This window comes from Rhineura floridana, chromosome 6 (genome assembly GCF_030035675.1).
Source record: "Rhineura floridana isolate rRhiFlo1 chromosome 6, rRhiFlo1.hap2, whole genome shotgun sequence".
In the NCBI taxonomy this organism is placed as follows: domain Eukaryota; kingdom Metazoa; phylum Chordata; class Lepidosauria; order Squamata; family Rhineuridae; genus Rhineura; species Rhineura floridana.
In genome coordinates, this window is record NC_084485.1 from 103,379,930 (window position 1) to 103,397,156 (window position 17,227).

General features: G+C 38.6%; 1 protein-coding gene across 3 annotated transcripts in view; it reads left to right on the forward strand.

Moving 5' to 3' along the window:
• The window catches only part of MIER1 (MIER1 transcriptional regulator), a 54,364-nt gene extending 43,454 nt beyond the window's left edge, over positions 1-10,910 (forward strand). For all 3 annotated transcript variants that reach the window (XM_061633376.1, XM_061633378.1, XM_061633377.1), the window contains 4 exons: positions 2,262-2,356; positions 3,991-4,118; positions 7,441-7,580; positions 7,932-10,910. In XM_061633376.1, the coding sequence (XP_061489360.1) occupies positions 2,262-2,356; positions 3,991-4,118; positions 7,441-7,580; positions 7,932-8,257 (689 nt within the window). In that variant the 3' untranslated portion in view covers positions 8,258-10,910. The remainder of the gene's footprint in view (positions 1-2,261; positions 2,357-3,990; positions 4,119-7,440; positions 7,581-7,931) is intronic.
• Positions 10,911-17,227: the final 6,317 nt, after the last annotated feature.

The window sequence follows — 17,227 nt, forward strand, 5'->3', positions numbered from 1 at the left end:
TCACAGTCTGTACTGTAGACACGTTCCCAAAGTGTTCTAGACTGGAATTCAAAACACACTTTCCTAGGAGTAAGTCTCATGGAACTCAGTAAGGCTTACTTCTGAATAGACAAGTGTGGAATTTTACTGTTAAGTTCATTTGGCGACATATTATTAATGTGTGCAACTGCATCTTGACTAGATGTGCTCTGAATTTAATATTGATGAATAAAAGTTAATTGATGGCAATTACAAGTAGATAGAATTTAGGATTCTTTGTTTGCAAATGAAATTAAGACAGTTTTGGCAAACTGTTGAAAATCTTGCCGTGAACTATAGAAAAGGCCATGAGGCTCAAGTGTTCTCGATTTTTTCAAGATAAGTATGTCCAACTATATTTTCATCATTATTATCTAATGCAGTGATAGCTATATGCCTAAGTAGACTTGATTGAGTAACCACACGTGTCTGTCTTGTTCACATAGAAAGTGGAGGTGGGGATTTATATCATTATACAAAAAGAAAGAAATGTGGAAGGGGTGATACCATGCTGTATCCTGCTGCTTTAAGTATTTCCCCCCAGTACTGTTCCATGGTTAGAAGTGATCTGGTCAGGGATAAAAGAATGTGCATATTGTTCAGAGAATGCACAAAATTCAGTCAAGGTATGCTTCCCCAAAGCCTGCTGGGGATTATGCATAAGGGCCAAAAATGTACAAAATCCAGCCAAGATATGCACATTCCACAAGGGCTGTTGGGAATTGTGCATAATGACCGGGGAATGTACAAAATTCTATCTATGTATGCACATTTCCCAAGACCTGCTGGAGTTTATGTACATTGACTGGGAAATGTACACAATTCCCTTTTCATTGAAAGGTTATGTGCTCATTGAAATGGCCTTGAACCATCTCTTTCTTGTGCATGCACTGGATTGAGGGTTCTTGCATACTCCCCTAGTCCGTATCTACACAGACAACTTGTATGACAATTGTTGTGGTCACCTGAGCTTCCCCTGTCGTTCCAGTAGTTAGGTCTGTCTAGGCAAACTTAGGTTGGAGGTCCCCTGTCTAAGGTTTAGGGATATCTCAGGAAAAATGGGAGTTCCAACAGTGGCAAATACGTATAAATCTTATAATATTTATTCTTTACACATTACACATTAAACATCTTTACTAGTAGTGCATACAGTGGCCTTGGTCATTGAGTCAGAATTAAAGTATATTACAAAGTGTGTAGATATGTGACTTCCATATGAGTACATTTTCGGTACAGGTCTGAGCCAAATAGGTAAAGTCAATTATGATTAAAAGTCAAATATCAGGCTTATTGTTCAGAATTACGTATCAGGCTTATGTATTACATCAGTATACACTGCAGTACACAGTTAACGTATCTTAAAGTATAATGTTCCGTTAGTTCAGACATATACATTATACAAATTACATTGCAATATTTGTGAAGTTACATTGCAAGGAATCAACATCAACCAAGTTACATTTCCCTTTTAGTACATTTCAAACATTTCTGTCTGTTATCTAGAAAGAAATGGAATGATCTCACCCTTGTGAGAGGCAGAACTCTGATTCTCGGCAGCAGTATAGCAGCAGCGTGTCTTTGGCTCAGGCTCCAGGGAGACTGGCCACTAACAGGGTACAGCCCTCTCCTTTGGTAAGATTTTCTCAAGGCTGTGACTTTGCTCCCCAGCTCTGCTCGTATCAGTTGCTGTCTCTTCAGCTGCCGTCTCTACACAGCATCTCTTCATGGTGCTTCTCCTTGCTGCTTGCCAGGGGCAGCAAACGGGACCAACTAACCCTTTCAATAACAACTAGTCAGTTCCAGTAGAAGCAGGTGTCTGGCAGCTATGCATTATCAGCTTTTGTTTATACAAGCCAGAGTTGATACATTGGCTGACTGCCCAGAACTAGAAGGAGAGGAGAGTGAAAAACGTCTTGCATTTTGCACTTTTCAACGCTTGACTGGATGCTATGAGGAGGTCTGCATACCTGGATGTATAATATTCTATACATGACAACGAACACATAAAGACTCTAAGATGGGGAAATTACATACATTAAACATGGAGCCAGCCTATAACAACATTCTCCATGAGGCCTGGTGAAAAACACATATAGTGCCCCATTTGTCCCTATAACAAAGACTAAAAAGCAGAATTATGAGTTTGTCGTTTTTATTTATGATTTAGAGGTGTGTGCGTTGGCTTCTTCTTTTTTTGTCTTCTAGCTTCTTACATGTATGCATTTTGTATTCCTTTAATTCAGAGGAGCTATCTGTCTGGACAGAAGAAGAATGTAGAAATTTTGAACAAGGGTTGAAGGCTTATGGAAAGGATTTTCACTTGATTCAGGCAAATAAGGTTAGTGAACTGGATAATGATTTAAAGCCCAAAGAGCAAAAAACTGGGTGCCGAACAGCCACTGGTGCCTAAAAATTAAGTCAAAATAGTAGTTACATTATAAAACAACAAAGAATCTTGGGACACCATAAATGCTAACATATTTATGAGTCTTCATACCAGTAATATATAACAAAGCCTGGTGTTCTTGCATTGTCTTAGAAATGAATGGGCAGAATTGAGAGTTTCAAGGATACTCCTCTAATTTGGATGGTGCAGAGTCTAGTGTTCTCATGTCTTCACCGGGATAATAGAAAGATTGGTCCACCTTAAAACCAGCTGGCTTGCCTGATTCTTGGTATCGTACCCAGTAGCATAGTGGCAAATTCAGAAGTGCAGGATCATCTTAGTCACAGCTCCCCTTTTTTGCTACTTAGTTGAGAATGAGATCCTTGCTAATGCCTTCTCCCACAACAACAGATATCCGTAGGAGACAATAAACATGAAAGAGGAGAGCTCTAACTGCTGAGTAGAGCCTTCTCAGTGGCTGACTGACCTCCTTTCACTCTGATTGGTTCCAATCAGCAGGAAAGGACAAGGAAGCATGTTAGAAGACTTTTCTTAGTGGCTAACATGCTCCCCTTTCATGCTGATTGTCTCATGGGATGCTGGAGACATAGGGACCCTGCTCCCAAAAATGTAATGGGTCAAGACCCTGGACAACTACACCCTTGATCATACCCAGTGACCTCTAAGACCTTTGGAATTGCTTCAGTCCCTTTCTTGGAACTGGTATTATAGGGAGATTGAGGAATGTCACATGTGGAATTGTTCTGATGCAGGAGCAAAGGGGGGGGGGAACCCAAATTACTCATACTTTACTTGATTTAGGAAAAGTTTCTTCTCAAAATTCAGTCTATCATATGAAAAGATTCCTCATCTTTAGTTCAGTTTTAATTCATACTTTCCAAGTTTATGTCATGTTAAAAGTTTAATAGATCACTGTGCCACACTTCTACTGCTCTATCTTAAAAAGGTGACTTGACTGGGTGGTACTGGTCCTTATTATTACTAAGACAATATATTCCCGCTCCAGTTCTAATCTTCTTACATATTTTGGCATGGCACTGAAATGTCACTTGTGACCCTTGTCATTTTTAGATCTCATTCAGGCATAAGGTAGAATCTCTTACCTGTGGCTGCAAGATCATATACTCCCTCTTCTATTCCCCCTCAGCACAAACTATCTAAGCAGTGGTTAACGCATAACAAGGTTTACACACAATTAGTTTCAAGCCTGGTAAGTGAAGAATCTGGTTAGCCTTAACCATGATGAAAGTCAGTGCTGACTGGCCCACCGTCAGTAAACGAGTGACTATGTAACAAAGTGCAAAAATAGCCTTAATGCTGCATATCTGTTTCCTGACTAGACAAAGCTATTTGCAACTATCTAGCTTTCAAAAGCCAAAGCAAATGTGTAGTGTGGTGTTTTGGGAGGAGAAGCAAGGGCAGTTTGGCTGGTCATTCATGGACACTCCTCCAAGGTGATGTGAACATTTGCCTAAATGTCTTATTTTGAATAATCTCTCAATTCCAGATCTGGTTATTTCAGTTCCATAAATTTGTACAGAAAGCAGATTACTTATTTTTGATAGGTGCGGACAAGATCTGTTGGAGAATGCGTAGCATTTTACTACATGTGGAAAAAATCAGAACGATATGACTTCTTTGCTCAGCAGACACGATTTGGTAAAAAGAAGTACAACCTGCATCCTGGTGTAACGTAAGCTGTGTGGTTTACATGAAATGTTTTCTCATTTTTTTGGTGTAGAAAACTAGTTGTGTTCAGTTTAATCAGAAATGGAAAATGAATGTGTGCTCTTCCTAGTCTGAGTTCCACTTATCAGAAGGCAATGCTTCTGTTGTAGAGCTGCAAATGCTTTCATTCCTTTGCTGTGCCTATTTATTTATTACATTTGTATTGCTTTCTCCAAGAGCTCAGGACAGCATCTATGCCACCTTCTCTTCCTTCACCTTACAACAATACTGTGCAAAATGTTAGAGGGGGGACTGGTCCATGGTCACCCAGGAAGCTTTGTGGCTGAACATGTGGCTCTCCTACCGCACTGACACTGGTGTGTCTTTTATAGTGCTTTTTGGCCTTAGGGCCCTCCAAGCAGTGAATAAATATCTAATGATACTATAGTACTCAACAATGTAATGTCAAACCAAGGGAACAGAGCTCCACGAAAATAATAGGTAACATGAAAATGGAAATGGACTGCCTTCAAGTCGATCCCGACTTATGGCGACCCTATGAATAGGGTTTTCATGGTAAGCAGTATTCAGAGGGGGTTTCTCTGAGGCTGAGAGGCAATGACTGGCCCAAGGTCACTCAGTGAGCTTCATGGCAGTGTAGGGATTCAAACCCTGGTCTCCCAGATCGTAGTCCAACACCTTAACCACTACACCACACTGGCTCTCTACTTGTTTCTAAATAGTTTGACATGAAGATAATGATTTATTGGACTTGTTAGTCGCTTGTTACGTAGAGGACTTCAAGTGACTTACAGCAAATTTAAAAACAAGCATGAATAAAATACATTTGGGAATAAAATACATTTGGAAACAGAATCAAGGTTTCTGTTTGGGGTTCCTTGGATTTCATACCCCCTTGCCTGTTCATACGGGTCTTCATTGTGGGGTCACCCATACTCAGGAGAACATGACACAGGCAGAGGTGAGGTCCAAAGTGTTGGAGGGGCAGATGAGCTGCCCTTACCTCCAACCAGTTGATGCTCTTTGCTGACTCTGCTGTGGACTATTGCATCTGAACAAACTGATCTTGGCTGTGTGTGCCTCAGCCCTAAGACTTGCTTGTGAAATTACTAAGACTCGTGTGGGAGGTGATATCCCTTTCTGGAGTTTCGAAGTCAGTCCACTATCTCATGGCTGACCCAAGATGCTGAGGTACATGAATATGAATGTGTCTGTTGGAGGCAATTGCCTGCTGAAAGGGGAGGAGCACCCATAATAGTGAGTGATGCCTGGCTCAAGGTGTGATTTGGGGCTGCTGAAGCAGAGACCGAGGACCTTTGCCATGAACATGACATCTGCCTTCTTGGAACGGGTCAAGACCCAGGCTGCCTCCCTTAACTTGACAATGTGTTCTGGGGATAGAGACATTACTCCCTTTGAGGCATCGAGAATTGCCTCAAGATGGATAAGATGTTGGGTCAGACGTAGGTGACTCTTCTCGAGGTTCACCAGAAAACTGTGCACATTCAAGTAAAATATAGTGAGATGCAGATTCTGATGTGCTCGGTCCAGGGTGAGAGAGTGGATGAGAAGGTTGCCTAGATAAGGGTATGTTTGGTTGCCCTGGAGGCAGAGGTGAGCCATCAGGGCAATCAAAATGTTGATGAAAGGCACATGGGGCTGAGGCCAGACTGAAGGGGAAGGTTTGGTATTGGAAGTGGTACTGACCAAAGGGGAATCTTAGCTGGGAGGAATTGGTATCTGGAGGTAAGCCTATGAAGATCTATGGATGCGAGGAAATTGGACATTTGCAGAACCTTTTTGATGGAAGCCAGGGTCTTCATCCTGAACTTCTTCTAGACTGCTTGATTGAGGAACTTTAGGTTGATCACAGCCCCTCCTCCTTTGACACCACAAGAAAGATGGAGTAGATGGTGAAGAAGGCTTCTCCTGTCAGGACAGGCTCAGTAGCTGCCGTGTCCAGAAGATGAATAATGGCATCCCGCACAGTAATGAAAACACCAGAGATGGATTGAAATGAGACCAAAGGAGCTGCCATGAGCTCAGTCTTGTAACCCTGAGAAAGGGCATTTAAGACCCACTTGGCCTGTGTTAGCATTTTCCACCTGCTGCTGAAAGACTGAAGCCTACCCCCCCTTCTTGTTCGACAACATTATTGTTTATGCTGATGGTGACCTTCTCTGGAAGTGTTGGATGCACCAAACTTGGAACCTTTCTGTGGTCTCAAAGACAAGCAAAACATGTTCCAGCATGTCTTGTTAGGTCTCGAAATTTGACCTGAGGATTATAGCTGCAAAAGGACTGGTTTGGCTGATAAGGAGTATAATGCAAGAAAAAAGTATAGCATCTTTATATGAGGACACAAAGTCCTTCCACTTGTCACAAGACTTTGATAACATCCTTCAGGGCTTTGCCTCTGTATAGTTTGCCCCCTACATAGGGGGCAGTAGATAGGTTAATATGAGCCAGTTTGTCTGCATCCCAGTGTGTTAACCATAAGGTAAGTCTTGCTACTACCTCTGCTGCCAGGGAGCCTGCAGCAAACAGAGTCACATCTAGAGATTTCTGCAGATCTAGAGATCTTAAGGAGCATCATTCACACTCAATCAGTGTCCTGGTGAGCGCTGGCAAGAAGCTCATCCAGCCACAAGAGTGATGTGTGAATAAAATGAGCTGCAGTACAAGATGCCGGATAGCCAGTGCTGCTGCGTTGTTTCTTGCCTTCTTTCGGTGACATGCTTTAATTGAACATCCCCATCTTTGGGAAGGAGAGATTTGGTGAAAAAAGTAGAGACTGGCAAGTCAACTGCTGGGAATTTGAGAAGGTCGATAAACTTAGAATCTAGATTATATTATTTGTTAGCCAAAGATATAGACTTTTTGTAGTGCAAAGGGGAATCCAACTCGGCTAAAGTTGTTTTTTGAACAGGACAGGGACTGGAATGGATTTAGTAGTTTTGGGCTCAACTAATACTTCTGCCCCCTTAGATGGAGCTGGGGCAGGTTCTGCAGGTGGGCTGTTAATATCTAGAGCCGCCAGAAGAAGAAATGAGAGCTGAATACGAGGCTGCTTCGAAAAAGGCAGGAGCAAGCTGTATTCTGGCAGCTGTCTACTTCCCACAAGTTTGTTTCTGACTTCAACTACCAGATGGAGCCATTACCCAACCCAATGACCTTCATAGTTACAAATCATTGTATGCTACATCTCAGAGAGAGAGGGGTGTGTGAGCATAATTAATATACATATTAGAGACAGAGTGAGTGTGTGTATATGTAGTGGCCAGTATCAGTTTTAAATAACAAATGCTTTCTTTGTGGTTTTTAAGGGATTACATGGATCGTCTCCTAGATGAAAGTGAAAGTGCTGCATCTAGTCGGGCTCCCTCCCCACCTCCCACAACTTCTAACAGCAGCACCAGCCATTCAGAGAGAGAGGACAGCACAACCAGCAATAGTAATCAAAATGGTATGTAAGATTGCTGTCTAAAGTGTGTCTGAAATCTTTTGAAACTTTTTTCAAAATCCCACTGCACAGACATCTTGGGATATATGTTTTGTTTTTTAAAATTAGTGTTGCAAATAGGTCTTTATCTATACTTGATTCATATACACATGCTAGTGTCATGTGCTGGAAGCTCATCTGAAAAACTTCATAGCCTGAAGTGGATTGAGGCAATTACATAGCTTATGTAATGGTAGAATTTACTTCCTTTATGCTTGTGAATGGTTTTAAGTTTGTTCTGAAACTTGTTCTGAAATACTATTTTGACAGTCCTTTCTCTGCTAGTTCATGTTATTTGTTTTCCATATAATATAGGTGTATCCACTAATGGATCAGGTGACTTATCAAGCAAAGAAGAAGTAAAAATTGAGAGTTTGCACATAAATGGACCAACAACTGGCAAAAAAATGGCTGTTGTGGATCTTGATACAAATGGCTATGAAACTGAAAACCTTTCCAATCATTCAAAACTTGCTTATTCAAATTCAAGGAATGAAAATGATCTTGAAGAAAAAAATGAAAGACCTGCAAAGAGGAGAAGAGTCAATAGTAATGAAAAGGAGAGTCCAGGTTCCGCAGAGATTTTCCAAGAAGCAGCAGCCTACAGAAAGTTTGAAGAACAGAAGACTGTGGATGACTGAATTTGGTTTTATTCCTTCAAGTATTTTTTGGGGTGTCCAAAATTTTCAGGGTTGATAGGTGACCCTTACAGAATCAAATCCTTTAATATAATTTATTGAGATTTTGGAATACATTTTGGTTGCTTCCTAATCCTGACTGAAGAAGTTACAGCATATCTTTTTAAATCTTGAAATGATGCATTTAATAGGAGCAAGGGTTGTTTCCTGCTCAGCATTTCAAGGAAAACAGACAGACAATTCTCTGCAAATTATTTCAGAGCACTAAGTATTGTGCAAAATACACTCTGGAAAGTCATCAATTTCAAATTCTGTAATATTAGATAGTAAAATGTAAAGCAGGATTCATCAAGCAGAAGTGATTATTCTTCAGTCCACAGGAAGAGAAGCAGTGTTGAGTGGTTAAGGAATGCCTGTAAATCCTGAAAGTTGTATGTGAGAGAATATTTTTATATATATATTTATATATTTATATATATATATATATATATATATATATATATAGAAATATTTAAAAATAAACCAAGTCAGGTTTGTATATGTAAAATTGTTGACATCAGTGATGTCTTTCCATATTCTTATCTGGATATAAGAGATACATTCTGTATTTTTCCAGATTCTTTGTAGCCTTTGAAAGATTTTTACAATTCTTGTCATGATTGAGCTGTCATTTCTAAAAACAAGTGTGTAATTTTCATAACTTGTACAGTATGGTAAACTTTTATGAGAGATTTGATCTTCTGAGGAGTCTGTCAGCTTCATTTTATTTTGCTAAAGCTTTTTTATTAAAAAAGAGTAATAGTGATGTTTCAGAAAGCAGTAAAATTTTAAATATTTAAAATTCACATCCATGAGTATCAGAATTTTTCAAGTTTCTATCTTGGGATAATTGGTGATATAGGATTTTGGAATTTAGCACGATGCTTTGATTGCACAAGTGTTCTTGATTTTATAATTCTTTTTCAGATTTATTTTTATGATAAGACAACCTTAAAATCAGCTAAATGCTTTAATGCTAATCTTGTTAGCCAAGGTCGAGCATTACATTCTTCATTCATTATTTTACATGTCAGCGAGCACAGTTTCATTGGGAAATGGATCAAATGATTCTCGTAACCTTGTTGAGGAACAAATGCACAGCTTGTATTTGGGCCTGATCATGCATCATTCCAAGAAATCCCTTGGATTTATGCTGCTTACTGCTTCTTGGGAAGCAGAAAAGTTTTTGAATAGTTATTATTCACATATATATGTATATGTGTATGTCCATGTCTATGTGGTACGGTAAGGGCTGGTAACCTTTTAAAAAAATAATTTGCTAGACAGAAATCCTTGACATTGTGGTGGAAATAGACGCAGTAGCCACAAAAGAATTTGGATTATGGCCATAGTAGAGGTTTACCATGTCTGTCCCTTCCTGCCATATGGAATCATCATTTTTGTTGTTTTTCTATCAGGCTGTCTGTAGTTTTAACCATCTACCTTGGCTGAGACTGCTTGAAAAGTTGCAGCCATGCTGTTTCAAATTGGCCTGATTATTGTGTAACTTGTGTTTGGTCTTAATTACATGCCTTCATTTCATAGTAAACATCACTGAAGTGATTTAATTAGTACAGCCCCCTGCTGTCTCATGTTTTGGATGAATCACATGATTAAATTTATGGGCCTAATATTTATTGTCTAGAACTCAATAGCAGTATATCTCCAGTAGGCATAATTTGCAGATGTATAGATTAAATCCTTAATCTTGTAAACTGTACTGCTTTAGGGAGGTGACATGGCTGACAAATCCCAGTTTTGTTTAAGATGGAAATCCAAAGTTTTCATAGCCTCGTATCAAAGATTGTCTTTATAAAGTGTGTCAGAGCAAGGCAGTGCAATGCTTTTAGAAATCGTATTGCAACTCTGAAGACCTGTTTTCTTCCTTACCTATATATTTCGCAAGTGGAAATGCTTGCAAAACAATTAATAGGAAAGTTTATAAATATTATTGTTCTCAGGCTTGTAAGTAAAATATAGCACTGTGTACATTTTCAGAAATTTTACTTTGGTCTTTAATCTTTCTTTTAATGGTATGCCTAAGAAAAGTCCTGACATTCCGTAATCAATATGTAATGCTCAGCTGTTAAGTATTTAATTGTAATGTGCATTTTGTTTATGCAGTTGTTTATACAATATTTTATTCGTGTTCTTTAAAATGCAGCCACTATAACTTGATAAGACATTGCACTAGTAGTACTATTTAAAATTCTAGTAATATAGTAACCCCGTTCAAGAAGCTTTCAATCCCGTTTGGAAAAGATAAAAACTTCTTGATTCCAAATTGGATTGAAAAGTCAGTGCAGTTTATGTAATTGCAATGTATATTTTTAAGCACTATTGTGTTTTGATCCATGAAGTGCATTGCGTGCAGTCTGAATCAAACCTTTAATTTAACAGGTCTGACTGTTGGACTATTTATAAAAGGGTTTAAAGTGATATTTTGAAAGAAATCGAAAAATTTGCAGATTAGTTTTTATAAATTTTTCACATAGTACTTTTGCACTGTTGGTAATACCCGTGCCCCTTCCCTAGTTTCTCGTCTGCAATTCTGGAAAAGCTGATTAAAAGTATTTTTTTAAACACATGCTTACATAAATACAACTGAATATTTTAAGAGTGGAACTTCTGTTTGTTTTAAGATAATCATGTATCACTGAAGCTTCTGGAACTTCCATGATGGTGTATTTCAACTGTTCAGTAGCAGTCTTAATGCATGCCCTTGGAACTTTAAAAGCCTCTCTACACTTGATGTATCATTGAAATTTCAAAACCAGTCAAGTCATGAAAAGAAGCCATAGCCATATTCATACTGTATTGTCAACCATGGCTTTAATGTAGTTTGAAATCTACAAAGCGTTCTGGGAATCCATCATTGGTTTGACATGGGCCATCTTGGAACCAAGGCCATCCAGTGCTAGGTCTTGAGTTGCAATGATATGAGTCAGTGATATTCCAACAAAATTCACCATAGAAGTGGTGCACTGCAGTAGTACACCTATATTGTGGTACACCAACACATTCCTTATGCCCATCCCAATATACTTATTTGCCAGCATGATGTAACACACTTAGTAACTAAAGAACAAAAACTGGCTTTGAACTGGTAATCTTACAAATCCAGTAATAAAAAAAACAAAAAGTAGACAGGGAAAATTGTCTCAATTTATTTTTAAGCCAGTACAAAAATACATATGCACATAAAATTCCTTCTGGTGTCATCTTACTGACATTATATAAAGCCTACAGAATATACAGTTTTTAAAAAAGTTGACCCTGAATGCTAGCATACTCAATCTTCTAAATAAATTCTATATAGGAAAATAGTTGGAGGATTAATAACACAGAAAATAAACTGCAGTAAGTATGTAATATCTTCTGGAACTTGGCACTCAAAAGTTTTTACAAAATGCAAATGCACTCAGTACTATTTTACATGACATCAAATCTATCCAGTAGATTAAAAAAAAAAATCACATTCTCTCTGTAACAAATACCCTGAGAGCAACTGCCTCAGTACAGCAGATTTTAAAAAACACAAGGATTTATGATTGTAACAGAACTTCATTCTACATAAAAACCATATTCTGTGACCAGACCATGCAAATATTCTTATTTGCACAAATATATGCATAAATTATTCTCTGTGAACTTTTTTTGCAGCATGATACTTTTAGACAGGACTCTGGTGCAAGGGAAGGAAGTATGACAAGTAAACAGGTAGCAATTTTAAAGGGATTTAAGTGAAGTGAATGGAATGTGTATCACATTCTGCATAAAACATACTCCTTTTGTTTTGATAACACTCAGGCAAAACTCAATTCTTTAGATTTGAAGTTACCATGGAAAGTGGAGTATTAAAAAAAAGTGGCCATAGGTGACTGCTACCGTGGTTACACATAAAGTACAAATCTGGCAAGAAATATCATTCATTTGAATGAGGCCCAAGAAGAAACTACACAACCTTACTTTAATAAATTGCATTGATGCAACAGGAGTATCGTGGATTCGATCCATTGGTTTGCAACCTTCGATTGCAGCTGGAGAAGGCCGAATTTCATTTCAACTTTACATAAAGGCAGTATTCAAGCAATCCTCCAACCATGGTTCGTAGAATTGGGAATGAGTGCTGCTCATGTGCTCCCTTCTCTACCTCCCTTTCTTGCGTGTTCATCTTAATGAATTATTTTTTGGTCTGATCAGATCATAGTTGGCAAGCAACGCAACAATAAGCTGCTGAATTCCCTTTCTGCCTATTTCTATTTATCTGCATTTAGAATACAATTTTCCCCCAGAAAAGAAGGTCCCTTTTAATGCTAACCAGGGTTTCAAGATATGTACTAGCTAACTGCCTGGTGCAAGGGCTAGATTTACTTGAAGTAGAGATGAAATTGTATTTAAGAAGGTAAAAGCACACACTATTTAATCTGTTCATGCACATACAAGCTTAGTTATAAAAAGTGAGGTGTCCACATGTTACAGTGCAAACTGAATTTAAACAGATGCAGAAAAAAACATAGCATTCAAACCAGGCTACCAGTTCTGTTGGTATGCTACAATTACAGTGTGAAAGAACAAATATAGCACTTTTTAAAATTGCTTAATGTACAACGCTATAACACAATTGTTCATAGTAAAATAAGTGATAGAGACAAATCTTAAGATCATAAATCCCACTAATTTATATCAAGCCACACATCACTGGCCTATCCGGCTCAATGCTGAATACACAGATTCTTCACTAACTCAAAAGTCTCAGTCCTGCTGCCTGACCTTTTTAATTGGAGATATCATGATTAAATCTGGTCCCTTTCTGTTCACAATACTAGAAAAGGGAAGAAAACAATTTCAGGTTCTGTAAAGGCCAATTCTGTTAAAAGCAAACATGTAAAGAGTACAAGTACAGCTTATACTGTGTGTGTGCATGTATGCACACACATACACATAACTTGTTGATACAAAGGGTCAATGGCTGGGAGTGGGGTACCTAAATTGACATGTGAACTTTAGAGTCAGGTGGGTCTCCAGTATTTATGTATCTAATCTCTCCTGTTCTCAAGTAGCTGACCATTAAACACTTCCACCCATGGCTATGACAGTCCTCATGAAATTGTGATCCAAAGACTCCTAAAACTTTAGGGTGTGGCTTTTGGAGGAGGGTGGCCCTGAAAGGGGAGGATGCTGCCCTATGAATTACATTTTTGTAAGTTTCTTCATCTTTAAGTATATAATGGTGGGGCGGGATAAATTCCTAGCAGTAAGATGTAGACTTTATGGACTAACACTTCCCTGCTTACTCTAACGTTTATGGCAGTCTTCTGGAAGAAAAAGACCAAATGTAAGTATTTGGTTATTTTTCTTTGTTGTTAAATTTTATCTCATTTAAGTCTCATCTCAATAACCTGCAACACTCATATTTTTATTTAAAACAGAAACATTCAAATTCTAAGCATTGAAAGAGGTGGATTTTTTGAAACTGTTTGAAAAGAGCAACACACACTGAAAAACCTTAAGGGTTATAAAGGGTTTATGTTTTATCATTCTTCTGATGCATGAAAGGTTATAAATGAGGCAGAATGCACACCACAGGAGCATAGAGAAAGCCTATAGGGTAGCAGATACCTGAAACTGTATAATGTTTATATACAGCTTTGCAACATTGTATATACTGTGTTCACACATCACACTAAACCATATAGAATGGTTACTATAAATGCAGCAGTCTCCTAGTATGAGGAGTACTAACAAACCAGAAAACCTGGCTTAGCATTACATCCAAACTGGGTATCAAGGGTTGTTCTTGGCTTACTAGTATCACTGGTGTGCATTTAACACTAAGCTAGGGATAGCTTGTTACTGTGCTAGAGGTGCAAAGCAGAAGCAATCTCTATGATCGCAGTAAACTATCAGCTATGATTTTTATTATGATGTTCAAATTGGGCCCTTTATATTTTTCATTATATAACACACTGCCCTGTACAATCTCAAAAGCCAAATTTCTCAGTGAATATTTCTAATTGTTGGAAGTGTAGCTTGATGCCTGGTTTTGCTCCTTGCCCCTCCAACAAATAAAGGCTCTCTAAACTGTGCAAAATATTAATTATATAATTTACACAGGTCACATAATCCAGCTTTTGAGGAGCATAAACCTTGATTGAATGTAGATTGACTTTTTCCTCTAATGTAAAACATGTAGTGTAGTTTAAGAACTGTAGAAATTATTAGAAAATTATCAAGTAACTGATGGCCCACACCCAAATAAACCAATCTGATAAATTTTCTTCTGTGACCACAAAAGTAAACGAGTGGGGGCTGAGAACCGTAGCCAAAGTTCCTTCTACCTGTGTATTTCTAAACGACATGGGAAGTTGCATTATGCCAAGTCATGATGACCATTGGTCCATCTAGCTCAGTACTGGGTACACTGACTGGCAGCAGCTAAGATGCCAGGGATGGACACTTGAAGGACATAACACACCAAGTCCTAAATGTATTTACTTGCCATGTAATCCAAGGAAAGTTATGTGGAATGTGTTAGCTTTGCTGGTCAACAGACAGGTCCTGGTTTCTAACATTCAAACCAAGTAGAATTTGTCCCTTGCAACTTGGATGCAGATCGTTTTGGTTGTTTGCTTGTGACCTTGTTATTAAAAGACACTTTCCCATTATGCATTGGAATTTTCTGTATCTTCTCTCCGCAACCCTTTTATACAGTGGTATTGTTAGTATGTAACACTGAACATTAACCAATGTTAAGGAAATTGGCTTGTGCATGCTCATGCACATGGTGCAAACACTTCTGTTTGTGGTTTGGAGAGAAGCACATGCTAAGCCAGCTGCTCCGTGGTTTGTTTTCCTACTCTAGGAAAGGTAGTGCAAAGTAGCAACTTCTCAAAACTGCATGTACCAGCATTGGCTAATTTCTTCTGTTATAGTCAGCGTAGAGTCCAAATGTAGTTTATGAAGTGCTGACTCTACCATCCCTAAATACAGCTTCTAAAAGTGTTAGCATGGAATTGTCACCATGTTTGACCAATGCCATGAGACAAGGCTGCCTGTTATCTGAACCTGGCTTTAGGGCCACTACAATGTCCTATCCAGCAGATAGCAAAGATTAAAAGGATCAAGATTTCAATTTACAGTCCTGTTCACAATCTTGAAATACCTCTTCCACACTAGTGATCTCTGCCTATAAATTGGAATAAATCTGATTCTTTACTAATTAAAGGTATGTAGTGCGAGTTGTTTCTGACTCTTAGGGTGACGTCTTGCGACGTTTACTAGGCAGACTGTATATATGGGGTGGGATTGCCAGTTCCTTCCCCGGCCTTTCTTTACCCCTCAGCATATGCCGGGTACTCGTTTTACCGACCACAGATGGCTGGCTGAGTGGACCTTGACCCCTTTTACCGGAGATTCGACTTCCTCCTTCTGTTGGAATCGAACTCCGGCCGTGAGCAGAGCTTCGGCTGCATTACCGCTGCTTACCACTCTGCACCACAGAGGATCTTTACTAATTGGGAACCCCAATTCTATTTTGCATTTCACTTGAAATGAAATGGACTGCCTTCAGGTCAATTCCGACTTATGGTGACCCTATGAATAGAGTTTTCATGGCAAGCAGTATTAAGAGGGGGTTTACCATTGCCTTCCTCTGAGGCTGAGAGGCAGTGACTGGCCCAAGGTCACCCAGTGAGCTTCATGGCTGTGTGGGGATTCGAATCCTGGTCTCCCAGGTTGTGGTCCAACACTCTAACCACTATGCTACACTGTTTAAAAATTTAACTGAATATATAATAGCTGGGGATATTACATTCCAAAGTAGTTATAAAAATGAATTTTGGACATATGTCTGAGAATGAGAGATAAGCTGTATTTTTCCTGTTTGTAAACTATATACTGAATATATTTACACATCTTGCTTATGCTCCTTGATTTTTCCACCTATTTTAAGAAAATATTTGTTTTTCTCGAATTCTTCTGGGAAGTTGGAGAATACTAAGAGCTATGTTTAAAAAGGTACAATTGCTAATAAAATGGGAGATTCAGCTTCTATGACCTGCATGAATTCTGTAATAGTTTTTGGTTTTTTAACTCAGATGGTTTGGATGCACTCAGATGGCTTGGATGCCAAGGCTGAATAGGCAAAAATGGAAATTATTACAAACAACTTTTTTACAAATTTAATTATTACAAATAATTATGAAGCAAGATGGTGCTGGTTCAGTATTTCTTTTCATCTGCATTTTCTTTAGCTACTTGGACCCAGACATACTTTAAATAAATTATAACCAATTTAGTTATGGTTGGATTCCTTTTCACTGATGTAGATGACCTTGAGGCAAGAACCCACCTTTGTACTGGGGACAGAATGTCTGAAAAGAATTCCTTGTAAACAGAATAAATTTGCTCTCAGCTTTAAGTTAAAAAAAATTAAATCCTTTTATAGTTCAACAGGAATTATTTTTATGTCTAAAATTTTATGCACAATAGCAGCCTTGCTATTTGGCCCTGAAGCCTGCAGTACTCTGTAATCTCTGTTCCCAAGATCAAATGTTCCACCCAACTATTGTGCTTGCCTACTCCTACTCCAGTACTTAATTGTAGGTAGAAAAGTTATTAATTTCACTGGGACTTAGATGACCTCTACATTTTCTTCTGTGATGGCATGCTGGACTCAGGTGCATTTAGCTCCCCAGTGCTCAAAGGTAGGAACATAATTGCCTCTCAGGAAACTTAACCAGCATCATTCCTGAAAGCAACCAGAGACACACTCCTGCTTTTTGCTTGAGGTGGTAGCATAGCAATTTTGCTCTGCAGTTCTGATTTCTCCTAGAGTATTCAGGCTTGTACCCCCCTTTTTGGTTGTGTGTAATGTGCATCAGGACCCTTTCCCATTTGGTTTAGCATTCCTGTGTGAACTTTGTCTGAGAA